The sequence below is a fragment of the Natator depressus genome, chromosome 18 (assembly GCF_965152275.1).
Source record: "Natator depressus isolate rNatDep1 chromosome 18, rNatDep2.hap1, whole genome shotgun sequence".
Classification (NCBI taxonomy): domain Eukaryota; kingdom Metazoa; phylum Chordata; order Testudines; family Cheloniidae; genus Natator; species Natator depressus.
The window spans coordinates 6,081,188-6,100,994 of NC_134251.1; the positions used below are offsets into that span (position 1 = coordinate 6,081,188).

A 19,807-nucleotide genomic window follows, 5' to 3' on the forward strand; every position below is an offset into this window, starting at 1 on the left:
CAGGGATGGCACGAGCGGTCTGAATTAGGTGAACCCAGTCTGGCTGATACAAGAGCCAGGCCCTCCCTGAAGCAACCCAAAACAGGATGGTTTCTATCCAGGTACTTATGTCCTTGTCATAAAGGTTCATTAAGGGCTGGATTCTGCCAGCCCTGCTCACATTTAGCATTACCTTACATCATGTTGATTTCAGGGGGGCTCTGCGTGAGTGGGGGTCAGGGGATGGGCAGGATCCAGCCCTAAATGCCTTTTGGTTTCATTTGATCTTAGATCTTAAGACGTTTTTAAGGCCCGGTTTGACAAAGCCCTGGCTGGGATGATTTAGTTGGTGTTGGTCCTGCTCTGAGCAGGGGGTTGGACTAGATGATCTCCTGAGGTCTCTTCCAACCCTAATCTTCTATGATTCTATGTGTTGAGACTTCGACTACATCCCCATAGACCCCCCCGCCTTGGGCAGACTACCCGAACCTGCTGGGGTAAGCTACATCACCTGGGCTACCCGGCTGGCTCAGAGGGAAGAGCCCCCCTCCTGACACATCAGCAACGCTCAGTGTTTTGATGCCCCTGCTTACCCGCTTCCTGGAACAGTGGGCAGCAAAGGGGTAGAGGTTTGGCTCCATCCCCAGGTGGTCAGTGCAGCTGAGCCAGGGGTGGGATGCCTGGAGGGAATTGTGTCCCTTTGCCACGGGGCCTCTCCTGGGATCCTGCAGCAGTTGTGTCCAGGTGACAAAACCTAGCTCTGAGCTGTCCGATAAGCTCCTGTCCTACACTTGACCTTCTTGGCCTCCTGTGAACAACACGTGAATGCCCTGAGGCCTCACGGGCCTGGTGCATGGGGGGAGCATTTATTCCAGTCGAGTCTGCACGTTTGTTGGGTCTCACTCCATTAGCAACTCAAGGTCACCCACTCCGTCAACACATTAATCACCCGCTCACTCCAGCTAGATGCCAAACATCAGCTATTATTAGCACAATGCGGCTTTACCTGGGTGCAGGATCTTTCCTATAAACTGCTTCCCGGTGTGCAGCAGAGCTAAATAACCCCTCGCTCTCCAGCGAAATTCTGTCTTAGAAGCTCGCCCCTGGGCATTAGGCCACCCCAAGGAGGGTCCAAGTCCCACTGACTTTGTCTCAAGAGATCCGGGCAGGGCCAAAGCTGTCGTCAGGCGTGATATGAAATGAGAGGGTGAGTCAGTGAGTTGGCAGGGAGTCTGTTCTGGATTCTGGGAAGGGCAGAGGAGAAGGTTTTCACCACAACAGAGATGATGGGAGGGGGGACGGGGACGGGATGGGACTAGACAAGCTTGGAGAGCGGGGAGGGGAGCGACCCAGGGCTCAGTGTCACCAGTGTAAGTGTAGAATTAATCCATTGAAGTGAATGGATTTGCAGCCGTGTAACATCAAATTCCAGCCCAGGGTCCATAAGGAGGCTGTTTCTGACCCAGCAATGCAGTACCCCACGGCTGGGTTGTTGGGGAAGCAGCAGCTGGGGGAGGTAGGCCGCCCCACCACACATGCAAACCAGGGCAGCCGAGCCTGTCGTTTGCCAAAGCTGTATGGTCGCTGATAGCGAAATGGTTCCTGGTTAGCTCCGTGCCGTCCTTTGTAACATGGGCCTCTCCGTAGCCCAGAACCCCCTACGGCGAGGCAGCCCGGAACCGCCTCTTACCCGGTTTGCACAGGGACCTGCTACTCCTGGCCTGGAGGCATCGCTGGCCCATGGCGACAGCAGGGTCCTGGAGGGTGCGGAGGGAGCACCAGGCTGCTCAGGAGGCAGAGAGGATTCTCGTGCTAGAAGAAAGCTGGAGGCCCTGGCCCAGAACACGCAGGACAATCCGAGGTAAGAGCCGAGATGCGTGGAAATGCTCCTACTCCAGCACGGGTGGCAGAGTTGGCGAAGGCCTCCTGGGCCATCTAGTCCAGATGGGGCGTAAGCAGCATTCTCCTCTGCCAGCAGGCCCTCAAGTGTGACACCTGTACCACTTTGGGGTGGGGCCCCAGGCACCTTCCCAGCTGGAGCCTTGCAGTTCCTAAAGCCCCCACTCTATGGTGTGTCGTTGTTAACTTCTGTGTTAATAAAGCCAGGCCCCAGCAGGCTGATGGTCCTTTCTCTGCTACACTTGATCGAATAACCCCTGCTCCACACTCCGTACTTGTCTAGGGGCTTGTGCGCGTCTCCCTGCTCTGTCTGCCTGTGTTGTTCTGTGGCTGCTCCAATTGGGCTTAGATTTCAAATGGCTGCCCCCAAATCACTGCACTGGGTTTGATCCAGGGCTGCCGGTCAGCTGTATTTAATAACATCCGGCTGGGATTTCTAAGGTGCCCCTTCGGTCTGTACTGCCTTTCCCTTGACATTTGCCTGCAAAGAGAGCTGCGGAAGGACAAAACCCAGCTGCTGGGTGGGTCTCGTTGGCAGTAGCTGGACTGAAAATGAATCTTGGAATGAACTCATGGAATATTTCAGCCTTAACAAAGCTGCCCCCACAGGGGAACTTTGTTTCCTGGTTAATAACCGAGCTGGTTGAAAAGTATCTATGTGCTTCTCCCATCCTCCGAGAACCTGTTCCTCCGAGTGCAGAACAAACGATCAGTTTCTGCTTCAGTGCCAGACCCTGCACTACTGACCAGCTCCGCTCACTTTCCTCCTGTGAGGGATGTGCAACCTCTGTTTACAAGGGGGCTGAAAAGAGCAACCCCAAAAACCCTTCCCTAGGAGCCCAGGCAGGAGGAAATTCTCCTGGTGCCTGGGCCCTGATCTGGGGCCAGGGTTTTTACTGGGTTAGCTACAGTCCCTTGGCAAAAGGAAAGGGGATTTGCCGTGCAATGATCAAACTCATGCCCTGTGGGGTTTAGCTGACCCTCCTTGTAACATGCGATTTACCTAGCCTCAGCGGAGTGTGTCTGACTCACCCTGTCCCACTGGTGCCCCCTGTAGGCTGCCTGGAGTGTGTGAAGCGCCAGCTGTTCCGTGTCGGTGATGACTGGTACTTCCTCTTTTTCCTGGGGTTGATAATGGCGCTGATCAGTTTCGCCATGGATTTCACCGTCTCCAGGGTATCGAATGGTAACTATTGGCTGGTTGTGATCTCTTTCTCTCAGCTGAATACTACAAAGCACCCCGGCCTCTGCAGCGAGTACAGCAGAATGATTATCCGCCTGGAGAAACTGAGGCAGGGAGAGGGGCCACAGTGCCAGAGGAGGAGGTAGTATCAGAGATGGGATTAGTACTCAGGTGCTCCTGGCCAGGCCTTGGCTTGCATTGTTCCACTGGATGCATCTCCTGAATGCCCCATAGTCCTTCTGGCCAAAGGTGCTCAGTGGGGGTTTTCTGGACATGGAGAGAATTCCCTCTGCGCTGCTCTTAGCCTCTGCCTACTCAGAACGTAGGAGCCCCAAGGCAATGGCCTGTCCTAGGAGCGCACGGGGTGTTCTGCAAGACTCTACTGCAGCATCACTTGAGAGGAAGCTCCTGGCCTGGCTGGTCTCCGTGGGGTTCACCGACTGTGCCATGGAAATCTGTGTTTTGGGTTCTCCGTGGGGGATGCTGGCACATGGGGATGACAGCAGAATTCAATGCAGGGTATCACTGGCTGAGCAAACAGTATAAGCTTAGGGAAAGGAGTTGGGTGGGTAGGGCACTGAACTAGGAATCCGGAGCATCGGGTTCTATTCCTGCCACCGACTCACTGCATGACCCTGGGCAAGTTACCCCCTCCATCCCCTCCACAGCACAGCAACACCTCCCCACCCACACCACTGGGACCTGTGGCTGGAAAGCAGTCGAGAATTTCCCTGTTCCATCTGATGCTCCATTCTGAGGGGATTTGCGGCTGAACCCTAGCAGCCCACACTGACGGGTAAAATACACAAAGCCAGAGTCCATGCCCAGAGGGAAAACTTAGGTTACATTGACACCTAGTGGAGTTCACATGAGATCAAACAGTACCCTGGGAGCTCCTTTGTGTATCTCGGTTAATTACTGTCATGCCCACAGTGCGGTCAGAACGATCCACCCCGGGTGTGCACAGAAATCTGAAAGAGGCTTTTATCCTCCCCAAGGAATCCATTCCAGGTGGAGACAGAAATCCACGTTGTTTTCTTTCTTCCACGTGAAGGAGGAGACAACGAGTGGGAGAGAGATTCCAGACTGAATTTCTGAGCCCGTCTGGAGTGGATTCCAGCTACCCTGCCTGTGCAAATGATGGCACGAACAAACTCTATGGAGTGTGGCGACTTGCTTACCTCAGCTGCCTGTCCTGTGCAGCCCCAGTCTGTTTTCTGAAAGGCAGCAGCTGGGCAGAGCGGGCCCCTATGCAGCGCCGAGGAAAGAGGGATTTGGGTTTCAGATAGGAGCGTGGAGTGTGGCCCCAAGAAAGGGCAATAGAAAGAGGGTTCAGATGAAGGATGCCCCATGTATACGACGTATTTCCACAGACACTCTAGGGCCACTGACATTGATTTTTAACATGAAAAGCTTAGAGTATGTTGGCCACAGGAAACCCTGCGGCCGAACTCATCATAGAGACTGTTCCTACCCCACCCTTTGCCGGTCCTTCTTCCCTTCTCCCGACCGTCCTATCACAACCCATCCCAGTTTGTTTTGGTGTCATGTTTTTATGTAGGGTAATGTTCCAGGGAACACAGAGTTGGAAGCCGTGGTGAATGAAAGGCAGGAAGAGCATTCACAAAACCAAAGAGTTAGATGCTGTATAATAAACCTGTGGAACTCACTGCAATAGGATATTAGTGGGGCAAACAACTTAGTAAGATGCACTATTGCACTGGACACACTTAAATTAGAATGGAATCTGAAGGTTACACTAGGTGGGGTAAAAACCCAAGCACTGCCAATCCTCATGCTTCAGGGCATAGGAAGATTGTCAGATGGGGGTCAGGAAGAATCTCCCCGTCTTTCTCCAAGGGATATTATTGTACAATTAGATGTTTGAATGGGATTACCATCTTCCCTTGGCCACTGAGAACTGTTGGAAGGAGTGAACTGGAATAGCTGGACCAATGATCTGTTATGGTGTGGCAGGAGGTGGGATCCCAGAATTGGGATTGGGCCATTGGTATGATCTGGAATGGTGGGACATTGGAACAGTTGGACCGTCGCTCTGTTCTGGTGTGTCGTATGTGGGCTATCAGAACAGATGCAGAACTGGTCTGTTGTGTTGTGAAGGGAGGCAAGATATTGCACTCGTTAGGCCACTGGTCCATTTTGCTACATCACTTCCTTCATCTCTGTTTTACTCATTTTCTAGCACACAAGTGGCTTTACCAGGAGCTCGGGGATCACTTACTGCTGAAATACCTGTCCTGGACGATGTACCCGGTTGCCCTGTCCGCCTTCTCCACTGGCTTCTCTCAGAGCATCACTCCACACTCGGGAGGTGAGTCCGATGTGCTCAGACTCGAGGCTCACAGGTCACAGAGGAGCTGTCTGATTAATAAGAATCATCCCTTTGCCCCATAGTTCCTTACCAGCCTGGTGTCTCTTCTGGAGTCAAGTTCCAGGCTATTGGCTACCCATCCTGATATCAAGTGCTTCAGGGGTGACCCTTCTGTTGCACCATGGGCTCACGCTGACCAACATCATGATGGGGACAGTGCAGTCTGATGGGGACAGTGCAGCCCAGTGGGCAGTAAATGCAGTGGTTCTTCCACTTTTGAGAACTAAGCAATGGGGCGTTGGGGAGATGGTCCATCAGATGGTCTATCTCCTAGCGTGTGGCCTACAGAGTGGAGAAAGCTGGAGACAGATGTGCACATCACAAAAATCCTACGACGGTTAGCACTAAGTGAGTCCCTTGTTGGCCATCACAGTAGACAGGTCAAGGACTGGAAGGGCCTTGAAACTGAACTCCCCTCTCATGCCCCAGGTCTGATGCATTGAAGTGCATTGGCCGGGCTGCGCGTGGGAAGTTTGTGCTGCTGCTTCCCATATTGTATTGGCTTGGTGGATAAACAGAGGACTTCAGACTCCAGGGCTGACCCCAGGGAACCTTTCACTGGCTCTCAGTGTCAGGTGTGCACAAAGGTCTTTGCCCTATAGCAAGCAACAGATGGCTTTTTTTTTTTAATCCCTGGAACCCAACAAATATGGAAAACACCTTGGATAGAAGCAGAGCATCTCTCTGCTTTTGGATGATGTAGTGTCATTTGGTTTGAATTGCAAGTACCCAACTCAGAATACACCCCCTTGGTCTTGTTGATGCTGGGTTCCTGGTTGGAGAACCACTGGAATCCCAGAACTGGAGATCCAGACATTCCTAACAAATGCCTTCACCTCCGTTAACTCTTGGCTCTCCGAGTTGTTTGCTGGCATTCTGGTGTGTCCTACGTTTTTGTGTTTTTCCAGGCTCTGGCATCCCAGAGCTCAAGACCATTCTCACCGGAGTCATGCTGGAGGAGTACCTGGCCATTAAAAACTTTGGAGCCAAAGTGGTGGGGCTGACCTGCACCCTCGCATGTGGGAGCACCATATTCCTCGGCAAAGTCGTTAAGTGTTCCCCGCTCGGTCTCACAGCTGAATAAGGTTGAGGAGACGTTTTGGTTGCTGGTGACTCTGCCATGCTGCCCTCAAGTGGTTCCTCTTGAAGGACCAGGCCGGTGTAGGCCATCGGGGATAATATAAAAAGTACAGAAAGGAGACTCCCTTCCAACTCTTGGGAGGGAGATGAAGTCAAAAGTTGCTGGGGTGTCCCAAGGAGGGCTAGATCCACAGTTGGTGCAAATCCATTGACGTCAGTGGGGCGATGCTGATGTACACCAGCTAGGAATCTGACCCTGATTCAGGGCAACGGAGCCGCTCTTTAGCTGTCTGATATCTGAGGGTGTGTCTCAGTCAGGTCGTGTCAACAGATTCCAAGTCCAGCAAGAGACGGGAATCTCCAGACATATGTGCAAAGAACCAGAGGGCCTTTCTGGGTCTGAGAAGGGGTGTGTCTATAACATGCTCGAGAGCCCCTCCTCTCTGAGCAGCAAACAAACGGAGATGGAAACCATCCAGTGGATGAGCAGCAATGGCGGGTGGATGGGAATTAGCCCATGTCGGAGTGGGGTGGTGGCACTTAAGGTTGAGACCAGCTTGCTGTTTAACAGCTCATTTTCCCAAGTGACTCTCGAAGGAAGCCACTGCCCTTTAGAGAGTCTCTGCTCTTCATGCAAACCACTGAGCACCCAACTCCTCCTCTCCTCCAGGGCCCCTTTGTGCACCTCTCCAGCATGATCGCAGCGTATTTAGGAAAGATCCGAATGTCTGTCGTTGGGGAGTATGAGGTAAGGTGGAGAATGGGGCCACCGCCTGCTGGTGAGACGAGAGGGGACTCAGGGAGGGGGTAATACACGCCTCTCCCCAGGGTTGCCCTTATCGACTGATCCCCGCTGGCAGCATAGTGGGACTCCCTGCAAGTCCTAAAGTCTGAGGCAAACCACCCTGCTCTGCATGTGTCTCCGTTCCAGAACAAAAGCAAGCAGACGGAGATGCTGGTGGCAGCCGCTGCTGTGGGAGTCGCGACCGTCTTCGGGGCTCCCATTAGCGGTAAGAGTGCAAATGGCATGACCCGGGGGGGTGGCAGGGGTGGGGACAGTGTCACATGCTGGTGGAGTGTGTGATGCCTCCCCTCACCAGCTGGGTCACACAGCAGAGGTTCCCAAACTTTTCTTATTGCGCTGTACCCCCTGCCGGAGCAACCACCGGCTGCCGCCATACTGCCTGCCGGAGCAACCACCGGCTGCCCCCGTACTGCCTGCCGGAGCAACCACCGATGGCCCCGGTGTCCCCTGCCGGAGCAACCACCGGCTGCCCCCGTACCGCCTGCCGGAGCAACCACCGACGGCCCCGGTGTCCCCTGCCGGAGCAACCACCGGCTGCCCCCGTACCGCCTGCCGGAGCAACCACCGGCTGCCCCCGTACCGCCTGCCGGAGCTACCACCGGCTGCCCCCGTACCGCCTGCCGGAGCTACCACCGGCTGCCCCCGTACCGCCTGCCGGAGCTACCACCGGCTGCCTCCTTACCCCTACCCTTCTCATCACTGATACTCTGTGTGGTCATCTTACCACCAGTGTCTTTAGCCACCTGTCCATACGTCACTGTTACGTACAGATATAGTTATAGTGCAACGTATACAGCCGAACACCCCCCCTCAGTTCTGAGCTCAGTTAGACTGGGCTGTTGCTGGGCAACTGAACCTGTGGGGTAAGGTGATTGGAGGGGAGGGCTCGATACATCAGTGTCTCTGTGTATCTGTGTTCTCATTGGTACATCTTGAAATATGTTAATTACCATGTTTTATATAACAAATTCCCACAGAGTTTTAAAGCTCTTGCGTACCCCCCAAGATGCCTTGTGTACCCCCAGGGGTATGTGTACCACCATTGGGAACCCCTGACACAGAGGATAACAGCCTTCTATTGGTGCTAGCCAATAGAGTATCTCACATGGTCAAGATCTGTTCTTTGGTGCCGAAAATCTTGGCTTCAAACCCTGCTGCCAAACAATACAGCAGCCCTGGCCCCAACTGGCTCTGCTCTGCCTCGCTCTGTTCCCATTGGTGCTCCTTGCACCCTATCCCACCTTGCCAGTTTCCCTCTTACCTTTCCTATAAGGCTGGTGCTTTTGGAGCCAGCAGGGAGGTAGGAATTCACCTCCTGTTGTCTTCACACCCTTTCTGCTGTTGCTAAATGAATAGCAATTGATCCTGTTACTGTGGAGAGTCAGTAACTCAGAACAAAATGGCACCTTGGCCAAAATGGCAGTTCATGTCTGCCCTGAACTGCGAATGGGACTACCCAGAAGAGAGCCCCCGGGAAGGTGAGATGTCTCTTAAGAAGGAAAACCAGGTGGCAAAACCATGATGACCCTACCTGGAAAGCCAGGGAAATGTTTCTATGTGTATTAGTTCTGTAAAACCCCTTTTAAAATTCAACAGTATACACCCTAATGTGGGTCCTTTGAGGAGAAGAGCTGAGAACTGAGATCTCCAGCAGCAGCAGGTGGAAACAATGTCCCTGCTGGAATTTCTGTCACTAGATGCAGAATAGATTCGGAGCTATCCGAGGGCCTGCTCCAAAGGCCTTTGATGTCAATGGAACGACTCTTTAAATCAGTCCCTTCTTGCATTGCTATGTCTCCAGTGCTGTGTTTTCCCCCTATGCTGACAGCAGCTATGTATTGCTCAGCCTAAGGGACTTTTATGTAACCCTTCTGCCCATCAGAGTTGGCAGCAACAAGGGCCGGGTTCAATATCTAGGGGATCCATTCCAATAACACAATGCAAACCGGCTCGAGCTCCCACCCAGTGACCTGGGACAAATATATACCACCCCCGCTGGGCGCCTCCAAGAGGCAATACTTCCCCTCTCACAAGCACATAGTCTGAGTGTAGCAAAAAGCCTTTTAATAACAGAGAGAAACAATGTGGCATTATGTTGGGGAAACAGCACCAACAGGATTCATAACATAACCCATGAGCAAAAAAACTACCCCAAGCAAATTGGGGCATGCCCCTTTCCCTCGGGTTCTTGAGTCCCAGCACCCAAACGTCTCTTGAGTCCAGCAATCCACAAATCACCCAAAGTCCAAAAAGTCCAGCCTCAGAGTTCAAAAGTTCATCTGCATAGTGTTACTCCCCAGTCTGGCTAAAATGTGCCTGTGTGTGGGGAAAAGGGGCAACTTACGTGTCCTGAAGCTGACTGCCCCACAGGGCTCTGCTCCACCACGACCGGCTCCGCTCTGCACCGCTCGCCGTCTCACGAACAGCTCTGCTCAGCTCGCCGTCTCACGAACACACCGCTGTCTCACGAATGGCTCCACTCCACCACAACCGGCTCTGCTCTGCACCGCTCGCTGTCTCAAGAACAGCTCTGCTCAGCTCGCTGTCTCATGAATGGCTCCGCTCTGCACAGCTCGCCGTCTCACGAACAGCTCTGCTCTGCACAGCTCGCCGTCTCACGAACACACTGCTGTCTCACAGACTGCTCCGCTCCACCACGACCAGCTCCACTCCACACAGCTCGCCATCTCACAAACAGTTCTGCTCAGCTCGCCGTCTCACAAACACACCACTGCACTCTAGATCTTCCGGCTCCCCACTACTTGACACAGTGCTCAGTGATTTCAGCTCTTAGTGATTTCAGCTCATAGTAGTGGGGGCCTTAGTGCTGGTGCACCTTAAGGCCAAAGTGAATGCAGCACAGTACCTGTAGCAAGACTCTTAATAGACCCAAAATTAGCTCTGACATTCCACAGTGGAGAGAGACAGAGGTGCAATTGGTGCTTCAGGCCCTCACAAAGGGGCCCACACCACCAGGTACTAATACCTGTCTCAAGTCTCTCTCCCTTCACACAGTTTTGGAACCCATGACCCTTGCCTAGCGAGTGCTACTTAGTTGATGGTGAGTCCCTCCATCATAGCAAAAGGCCAAGTACAGTTCCAAGCACAGTTCCCATAATCAGGGTAATAACAATTTATTCTTCCTGCCCCAATAACAGAGACACTGGGGATCCCACAGCAGCCGAAGTGACCATTTGGGCAGCTATGGCCTCAGTCTAGGCGGGGTGGGTGTGCCTATGCAAATGAGATCAGCCCCTGAAGTTTTTTTTTCCACAACTTGCCACACCTCACCACCAGATGTCAGGGTGGAGCTCATCCTGACACTGCTTACATTTATTTCAGATTAAAGAAAGTAACTGACAAAGAAAGAACCAATATAAAGTCTCCAAGGGTGAGAGCGCACAATGCCTTGCTCTGAGACACCAAATTGGCAGTGGCCTCACAGCAGCAGGTTGGGGGACTCCTCTGCACTTCAAAGATTAGCATCTCCTCTCCATCACGTAACACCATCATCAGCGGTGCTGGAGGTGGAGGAGTCTAAGTGGCCTCTTTGTGAATGGCCCAGACTCCTGGTGTGAGGATCTGGGCCCTTGATGCTGTATGTTTTCCCCAGGGCATAAAGTTTAATAAGCACTTGAGAGTTTGCCAGGAGATAAGGCACAAGCACCTGGCTCAGTCTGGGTCTGCTCTGGCTGCTGTCTGCATCCAGCTCACCCTGGGCCTGCTCAGATGCCTAACGTGAGTTGTTGCCTCTCATTTGCCATCCTAGTAACCTGAGACCTCTATTTCCCCAGGGGTCCTGTTCAGCATTGAGGTGATGTCATCCCACTTTGCGGTCAGGGACTATTGGAGGGGCTTCTTCTCTGCCACCTGCGGAGCCTTCATGTTCCGCCTGCTCGCCGTCTTCAACAGTGAACAAGGTACAGGGAGCGGCGCTGGCTGAGCCATCGGAGCGGGGCACCAGGACTGATGGGATGGCCCACGAGTGAAGAGAAGTTCAAACCACACATGGGTATCCATGTGCACAGCTGGGCTGCCCCATCCCTGAAATATAGGGTGACCAGACAGCAAAAGTGAAAAATCGGGATGGGGTGGGGGGTAATAGGAGCCTATATAAGAAAAAGACCCAAAAATTGGGACTGTCCCTATAAAATCGGGACATCTGGTCACCCTACTGAAATATCCCTCCTCCAGGCTACCGGCCCTACCGCCTTGTGTTGGGAGCCTATGAAATAAGCAGCATCAGTCTGGGTCAGAACTTGGAAGTGAGACCTTGGCTGGGAGATTGTGTCAGGAGCTACAGCTACAGTGCAGAGTTATTCTGCTGATTCACACTGGCAGTCAGATTGGGTGGGTCCTATTAGTTCCAGCTCCGCAATACCTAAGCGATGAGAGTCCTCTTTAAATCAGAAGGAATAAGGGGAAGGAACTCAGCTAGTTACATTCTATCTTACTATATACCTCCTGCACCTTGCATACGGTATTCTCCACTCCCTACCCAAAAGTGTTGTGGGTGTGCTTTTGTCACGTGCTGTGCCCACCCCAGAAGTGGCTGCATTTTAATGGTGGTTGAAAGATTCCTTTGTAAAGCAGTCTGTAGTTTGCAGAGTGCTTGCTATCCATCAGGATGAAAGGTGCTCCATTCAGGCAGAATGACATTTCTTTTTTTAAACAAAATCCTGGATGAGAAAAGAATTCATCTTTCCCCTGACTGAGGTCAGAACAACCCAGCAAAAGACACTGATCTTTGAAAGCAGCCTGGCAGGCTCTGGGCTGAGTATTGGTCCTGTATCCTGCTAAAATCAGCTTGTTAACAGTGCATGATGCATCGTTTATGTCCTGGATGCTGCTGACAGAACCATGGTCTGTTATAGCATGGTCTGGACCCCAGCGGTGCAATTTCAGACATGGCCCTGCTTGAAAAAAATTGATAAAGCCACCTGTAGTGTTAGCCAAAAGCATCCCAGGCAGCCTGAATGAGGCTCGTAACCTGTGTCAATTTGCAGCATTGGATCTGAAATGACTCTGCCAGGCCAGACTCTAACGGCTGTTTGTTCGCAGTATAAAAGCACAGGCCATTGGCCCGATTGGCCGCGGTTGGTGCCACCACAGGTCAGGGTTGAGTGGCATCTGCAGAGCCGTGTCTGTGGACTGGAACAGGGGGCTGAGATGGGGGGGCTGCAGGTCACGGCTGAGGTGCCTGGGAAGAGCTGTGTGCGAGCAGGCAAGTCACCTCATTTCTCCCCTGGCCTTTAAACTGTCAAAGAACAGGACAGAGTCTGAGTCACACCGAAAGGATCAGTTTAGAGACCCGGCGGGGGAGAGTGCCGGATGCTGCTAGCATGTCTTAGGAGGCTGTGAGATGCCAGCTCCACCTGGAAATCCAAAGCAACCAGCCAAGCTAACCCCCAACACTGCTGGCTGGCTTGGGCTGGTGCCCTAGCCTCAGAGCCGAGCTCTGAGAACCCGTCCGTGGGGCCTGTGGAAGAAGGAGGGCTGGTGGCATCCCCCCGACACATGGCTGGGAATCATCTTCCACTGGTGGAGTGGGCTCTTCCGGGCTCGGGGTCAGGAGGTAACGTTCTTTGTTGCGCAGTTGGGGATGCAAATATCATGTCATCATGGAGGCTGGGTTCTGGTTTGCCCTCGTCCCAGTGTCACTCGGGCCAGTCTGCTGGCACAGTCCAGCTGCTGCCGCCACCACGGGAGTCTGTGATATACACTCGGCTCCCTATTGGCTAATCAGGGCACCAGAACGGGGGCCAGTGGCCACGGCCCCCCCTTTTTCCCAGAGGTAAGAGTGAACGACCAGGGCAGAGAGGAGCAAGAGGGTGGCGGGGTCTTGGAGGGAAGGGACGGCACAGGAGCAGGGCCTCGGGCCTCGGCCCTCAGGGGAAGAAGCAGTGTGAGCGCAGGGGTTCAGGGGGAAGGGGCAAGGCAGGGACGGGGCCACGGTTCGGACGCCTATGGCCCCTCCACTTTCAGGGTGCTTCTGCCGCTCCTGTGGCTAATGCTAATAGAACTGGAGGGCGCGTGTCGAATTGGCCTGGGGTGTCCATGGTTGTGACTTTTGACTCTTTCTCTCAGAAACCATCACTGCTCTATTCAAGACCAATTTTAAGATTGATTTCCCCTTTGATCTCCCAGAGACGTTCTTCTTCATGGTGCTCGGGTAAGAGCAGGCCCAGTCTGGTCTGGTTTTCTTTTGTTCGGTGCAGAGGTGTCACTTTCAAAGGAAGGGGGGACAGCCCAGTGGATAGCTTGCTGCCCTGGGGCCTGGCAAACCTGCAGCTGCTGTGGGCAAGTTACTGAGGCAACACTCTGCCATCTATACAACGGACACACAAGCAGTGCCCTACCGCACCGGGTGCGTGAGGATGAAATCTATGAAGAGCTGGGAGGTGCCGTAGATAGTCACTAGCCAAACCTAGGAATAGCTACATTCATGGTTTCTTTATGCTACTCCATGAATATGCCTGGTAATGAAATCACCCTTGAATCCACCTGTGTGCAGATCTCTGACTGTCTTGGAGGACGCCGGCTGCTCTCGGGGGAGAAGTGGGGGGTAATTCCTGCTTTTCGTTCTCTTCTCTCGGCAGGGGGATCTGTGGGGTTCTAAGCTGTGCGTATCTCTTCTGTCAGCGCTGGCTCCTGGGATACATCCGGAGGAACATGATCACTGCCAAGCTGCTGGCTACAAAGTAGGTGTTCTGGAGGGAGGGGTGTTCTCGGCAGTGGGGGCTGTTCCCAAAGTGCAGCAGGATGGGAGGCGTGCAAGCCACGTGTGTGGCCGAAGATCTTCTCTGCCCAGGCCCTGTCTCCCTCCTTGTCCCTCCAGCACCCTCCGTGCTGCCCTGGATGTCATCTCCCACCACATCCATCCTGGTCCCTTAGGTCAGTCCCCAAGACGCACTGGCAGGTGCCTGACTATTTGTTCCCTCCTAACCAACTGCTGGCAGTGAAGGCTCCATGCTGGAGCGTTCTCTGCCTGCTCGGCTCCTGCGCTGCCCACAAGGGGGTGGTTTGTCTCCTCCTCCTCTGCTGCAGGAGGGAAAGGAAACCTCCCTCCTGCTCCAGAATCTTTGCTGGCTTTTCACCCCAGCGGAAAATTCATGGGCCCATTGCAGCTTGGCTACCCAGCCTGTGTGACCTGCCATCTCCCTGACCCTCCCTTTCCCCTGTAGTTCAGAGAGCCCCATTCCAGGGTCGCCGTGTGATGTTACATGTCACTGATCTGTCTTTTTCAGCAAGCCCATTTATTCCTCCCTGGTGGCCCTCCTGCTCGCCTCCATCACATTCCCTCCCAGCCTGGGGCACTTCATGGCATCCAGGGTAAGTACTGGCCTATCTCGGGATCCCCTCGCCTGTTCTCTGACCAGTGGGGATCTAAGCACTCACTCCAGGGTGGAGAGCAAGAGCCTTTCCCAACCAGCTCTGAAAGACAGGCGACACTGTGGAGAGACCAACTCCCCCCTTCCTGGGGTCTGGCTTTACTAACAAAGTAAATTGTCATCTTCTCACTAAAGTCCAACTCCAACCTTCTCCCCAGGTTGGCTGCATTTATGGCTCCTGTCTCCAGACTCCTCAGCCCACACCCTAGGTCCTCTCTGCCTCCCACCCAAGATCCCTCTGGCAGGGCAGCAGTCCCCTGAAGCCTGTATTTTCCATCAGTCTGGTCTTCCAGGCTTAATACAGCTAGTAGGTATAGCAGGCTGGGGCCAGTTGTACGCCCTCACTCTCCTGACATCTATCTATGGAGCTACTCCTGCTTTACACCAGTGCGGGTGATAAGAAAATCAGACTATGTCTGAGTACGATAGTGATTCACAGCGTCTCCTCCTCCTGTGCGGGGAAGTGCTTCGACCTGTCTCCTTTCCCAGCTCAGCATGAAGGAGCACCTCACCTCCCTCTTCGACAACCAGACGTGGGGCCTTCTGTCCCAGAACGCATCGCTGGCCAGGCCTCCTCAAGTTGACCCTGAAAACCTGTGGATTGAGTGGTGGGAGCCCAGAATCACCATCTATGGCAGCCTGGCGCTGTTCCTGGTGATGAAGGTATTGGTCCTGTCGAGGTCTCCGTGAGAATGGGTACCATGGGTCTGATTCTACAGGAACCTCAGTGCTCTGTGGAGCTGGGAGTGCTCAGCCCCTTGCTGGATCGACCTCTAGATCCTTTAGGGAGAGCCAAGAACATGCAGCCTCCGTGGAGCAGAGATGGGAGAGGAAAGTCAAGGACCCAGTGGAGTCTGATAGGGGATACAAGGTGGCAGCTCCTGTTGCGTAACCAGAGGGCTCCAAGGTTGTGCCATGTGCACTGGACGGAGGGGGACTGCCCTCGTGAAGGGTCTAGGAGGAGAAGTCTCTGGTTCCTGTTGAGGAAATGTCCCTGTTACTCTTGTGTGAATCTTGCCATTTATACCAGTTGTGTTGGTGGTAGAGTGGTGAGTGTAGCTGCCTTCTAAGCAGTTGACCTGGGTTTGATTCACAGCCAATGCAATAATGGATCCCTCCTACCTAGGGAGGTGGTGGAATCTCCTTCTTTAGAGGGTTTTAAGGTCAGGCTTGACAAAGCCCTGGCTGGGATGATTTAGTTGGGGTTGGTCCTGCTTTGAGCAGGGGGTTGGACTAGATGACCTCCTGAGGTCCCTTCCAACCCTGATATTCTATGAAGGGGAAGTGTAGCCAGCAACTCCTGTGCTCCCTCTCTGTGTCATCTGGCAAGGACCTGAGGGCCAGAAGAACCAGATCTCCCATGTAATGTTTGGCCAGGTCAGCTGAGACCAGCTCAGCACAGCTCCTCCTAGTCAGTCCAGGGGAAGGCTTCCTTTTGGGTCCCCTGGCAGAGCTGTCACCTCTGGGCGATGAGGGTATGGCTGTGCACCCTGACGTGGTAATGTGCAGGGTGTATGTGCAGAGCAGGGCCTGCCTCTGGATGGAGGACTCTGCAAACTGGTTTGGTGGCTAGACACCCCACCCCCACCATCGCGGGCTAGGGATGGCTGGAGTGGGTGCACGTGGGTGGATGTCTCACTTGCTCCCGCTCTCTCGTTCGTTCAAGTTCTGGATGCTGATCTTGGCCACCACCATGCCTATGCCAGCTGGATACTTCATGCCGCTCTTTGTATACGGTGAGACCGCTTCACCCTGCCCTTGCACCCATTTCTGATCGGACCATTTGATTGTCCTTATTACCATAACAGGGAATAAGGGCTGCCAACTGGACCAGCCCTTTATCACTCGGAGCTAAGAGGAGGCTGCTGGGATCTCTCGACACTCAGAGCCCTTGCCCTGCAGAAGGGTCGTGGAGAGAGGGGAAAGCAGCAAGTGCTTAGATCAGCGAGATCCACCCCTGGCTCCTGGGAACTTTGGTTCCTTCTCCGGTGGCACGTACACTCAACAAATCCTGGGCCTTTGCGCTTCTGTCCCAGAGGGGCCCACTGGGAGGTGGGAACTTGAGTCCCTGACCTTTAGATCCGAGTGGCTGGATTCCAGTGGTGAATGTTTTCCCAGGCGCTGCAATCGGGCGTTTGGTGGGGGAAGTGGTCGCCTTTCTCTTCCCCCATGGTATCCAGTCGGACGGTGTAGTTAACACCATCACTCCGGGAGGCTACGCACTGGCAGGTAAGTCTCTAGCATGGGACCTCAACTCAGGAGCCTGGCGAGAGGCTTTGAATGACCAATGAGACTGCAGTGGTAGGTGCCTTTGCAGGGTGGCTCCAGAATTTAGTGTATTACCCCATATTTCTGGGGTGGTCTCCAGGATCTTTCTGCCTTCCCCCATTCCTTTCCCTTCCCAAAGGCCTGGTGTGCTAGGAGCCCAGCTCCAGCTCAGGGGGGCTGGACACAGCTCCGCTATGGCTGGCAAGGTATGACAGCCTGAGAGAATGATGCCGGAGGATCTGGGAGCTGGACTCGAGCTCCCTGGCAGATCCCCCCGCTGGACAGCACTGAGAGATCAGTGCCCTTTGTATTGTCCTTCTGGCAGGGGCGGCAGCGTTTTCGGGCTCGGTCACCCACACCCTGTCCACTGCCCTGCTGGCCTTTGAAGTGACTGGGCAGATTGCCCATATCCTGCCCGTCATCCTGGCTGTGCTGGTTGCCAACGCGATAGCCCAGAAGTTCCAGCCCTCCTTCTACGACGGCACCATCATCGTGAAGAAGTTGCCCTATCTGCCCCGGATCAGGAGCCGACACATCGGGTGAGCCCCTGGGGAGACGCTGCTGCCACTGGCTGCCCCTGGGAGGGGCATCTCTGCTGGCCTGGCGCTGGGTTGGCAGCGGTGCAAGAGGGGCAGGTTAGGCAGGCAGCTAGAGCCGGAGGGGAGGGAGGCCCACACCACCCCGCCTGGGTAGCGAATGCAGCGCCTGGCACAGAGACAGAGCTGAGGCAGGAGAGTAGCCCTGGCGTACCGTGGGTTAATAACAGATCAACCACAGGGTCCTCAACTCCCACGCCATCCCTGCATCAGTCTGAGGTTCCTGGCTCTGGCTTACACCAGCCCCCCGATGGTGATGGTTGTCCAGAGGCCTCGGTGCTGGGTCAGAGGAGAGCTCTCTCCCCTTTTTCCTGGCTGACCTTTGGCCCTTCTACCCCCAGCTCCTACAGGGTGACCACTGACCAGTTCATGAACACCCACTTTGCAGTCCTGGCCAAGGGCGCCAGCTTTGAGGAGATCCTCAGTGTTGTGACCTCTACCGACGACCTGGAGTACCCCATTGTGGAGAGCACAGGTTACCACGCCGCACAGTGCCCAGAGTCGGGGCCACGGGTCCTGCTGGCCCTTCCGCTTGTCCTCTCTGTCCCCCAGCCCCATGGCCATCTCTGTCTCTCCTTCCCTCCCCCGCCCCTCTCCCTTTCCCCGGGAGCTGGGCCCTGCTGACCTGGGCAGCGAGAGACAAGCCTGCTTCCTAGTCTGGCAGGGATGGAGCACCTGGAGCGGTTCCCTTTGATTGACATGGCTGGCATTTCTCCTTGCTACTGAGGGCCCCGGGCTGGACGGGTGGGAGCAAGCCAGTGACATGAGCAGCCTTACCTTGGTGGAGGAGCATCCATGGCTTAACGGAGCCCACGGCATGGAGCTGCCTCCCTGGACACAGCCCTCATGGTGGGCAGGGATGTGCCATCAGCCTGGGCCCATGACCATGAAGTGGTCAGCCAGTGCCAGGGATCTGAGCCACCCATCCAGCTCCTCCTCCCATCTCCTGTCTCCTTCTCCCACAGAGTCTTTGATGCTGGTGGGCATGGTGCAAAGAGCTGAGCTGATCAGGTACCTCCAGACCCACGATGAAGCCAAGCTGTCCCCCCAGGAGCCAGGGGAGAAGGTAGGTTCAGAGAACTCATCCCCCTGCGGCCCACATGGCCCCTCCAGCCAGCAGCTCTTAGCACAGAGCGGGTGGAGGTTTAGGGGAACGAGACCTGGGAGGGAACTGGTGAGATCCCTGGGCTAGAGCCTGCAGGTCGTCCCCTCTGTCCGGTCAGCCCCACCTTAGTGATGGGAGAGGCTCTTCGGTCCCGGCAGCCCGGGACGGATTGTTCAGTGCAGTCCATAGGGCGCTTGCTCCAGTCTAGCAAGGGCATGGCAGGTGGCCACCATGGGTCAGTCCCAGTTTCCTTCCGAGACCGCTGGGTGGTTCCATGTCACACCCGGGGCCCTCCCGGAGCCGTACGCCTTTGGAGAGACCAGTCTGCAGTGGGGGGTTCAGTGCCTCAGGCTGCGATGTGCTGACACCGAGGCCCAGGCAAGAGTCTTGTGGGGGCGTTCAACCCTACGCCAATATCACCGCTGACACCCTGCTGAGACCACACCCACTGCTGAGGCTCCACCCGCTTAAAGGGGCAGCACCTTGCAATCCGTAAAGTATCGGACCGCAAAGGCACTTCACCGAGTCCTGTCCCCATGGGAGGCAGCGCGTGGGTGGGACACGCCCCCGAGAGTGCTCTTCGAAAGCGGTACCACTGCGATGGCCTCCCCAGGTCTGTCAATGCCCACCCCCCCGTTGTCTTCCCCGACAGCCTCGCTCCAACGGGACGCTGGGGGACGACTGCACCATCGAGCCAATAACCCTCCAGCTGTCACCTCGGACATCTCTGCACCAGGTAACTGGGCGGGAAGAGGGCCTGGGAGGAAGGGCTCTGGGCAGCTCCAGGCTTGTGTAGGCCCTGCCATCTCCATGTGAAGAGGGAACTGACGAGCGGGGGGAGGGCTCTGCCGAGATCTGGACGGCGCTGCCCTCCCACGTCACACTCGCTTCTCATTCCCTTCCAGGCTCACACCCTGTTTGAACTGCTGAGCATGCAGCGTGTCTTCATCACCTCCTTGGGGCGGCTCGTCGGCGCCATCTCTCGGCGCGAGGTAAGGGCTGGGGCCAGCGAGGAATCGGGGGTTGGGGGAGAAGGGCTGACCGGAGAGCTGCTGGCCAGGGGCTCAAGGACCCATCCTGTATTGGGAAAGGAATGGGCATTGAGGAGG

The 19,807-nt window shown here is 54.9% G+C and overlaps 1 protein-coding gene across 2 annotated transcripts in view; it reads left to right on the forward strand.

Annotated features, from left to right (window-relative positions):
- LOC141974284 (chloride channel protein ClC-Kb-like) overlaps positions 1 to 19,807 on the forward strand; it is a 30,608-nt gene that overhangs the window by 6,091 nt on the left and 4,710 nt on the right. Inside the window, exons 2-19 of one of the 2 annotated variants that reach the window (XM_074933849.1) lie at positions 1,627 to 1,840; positions 2,936 to 3,064; positions 5,265 to 5,393; positions 6,362 to 6,501; positions 7,204 to 7,281; positions 7,465 to 7,543; positions 11,133 to 11,258; positions 13,426 to 13,510; positions 13,938 to 14,039; positions 14,586 to 14,670; positions 15,219 to 15,392; positions 16,396 to 16,465; positions 16,848 to 16,958; positions 17,323 to 17,536; positions 17,935 to 18,068; positions 18,559 to 18,659; positions 19,351 to 19,434; positions 19,604 to 19,690. In XM_074933849.1, coding sequence (XP_074789950.1) covers positions 1,720 to 1,840; positions 2,936 to 3,064; positions 5,265 to 5,393; positions 6,362 to 6,501; positions 7,204 to 7,281; positions 7,465 to 7,543; positions 11,133 to 11,258; positions 13,426 to 13,510; positions 13,938 to 14,039; positions 14,586 to 14,670; positions 15,219 to 15,392; positions 16,396 to 16,465; positions 16,848 to 16,958; positions 17,323 to 17,536; positions 17,935 to 18,068; positions 18,559 to 18,659; positions 19,351 to 19,434; positions 19,604 to 19,690 — 2,049 coding nt within the window. In that variant the 5' untranslated portion in view covers positions 1,627 to 1,719. The remainder of the gene's footprint in view (positions 1 to 1,626; positions 1,841 to 2,935; positions 3,065 to 5,264; positions 5,394 to 6,361; positions 6,502 to 7,203; positions 7,282 to 7,464; positions 7,544 to 11,132; positions 11,259 to 13,425; positions 13,511 to 13,937; positions 14,040 to 14,585; positions 14,671 to 15,218; positions 15,393 to 16,395; positions 16,466 to 16,847; positions 16,959 to 17,322; positions 17,537 to 17,934; positions 18,069 to 18,558; positions 18,660 to 19,350; positions 19,435 to 19,603; positions 19,691 to 19,807) is intronic. The other variant, XM_074933850.1, reaches the window with a different exon arrangement.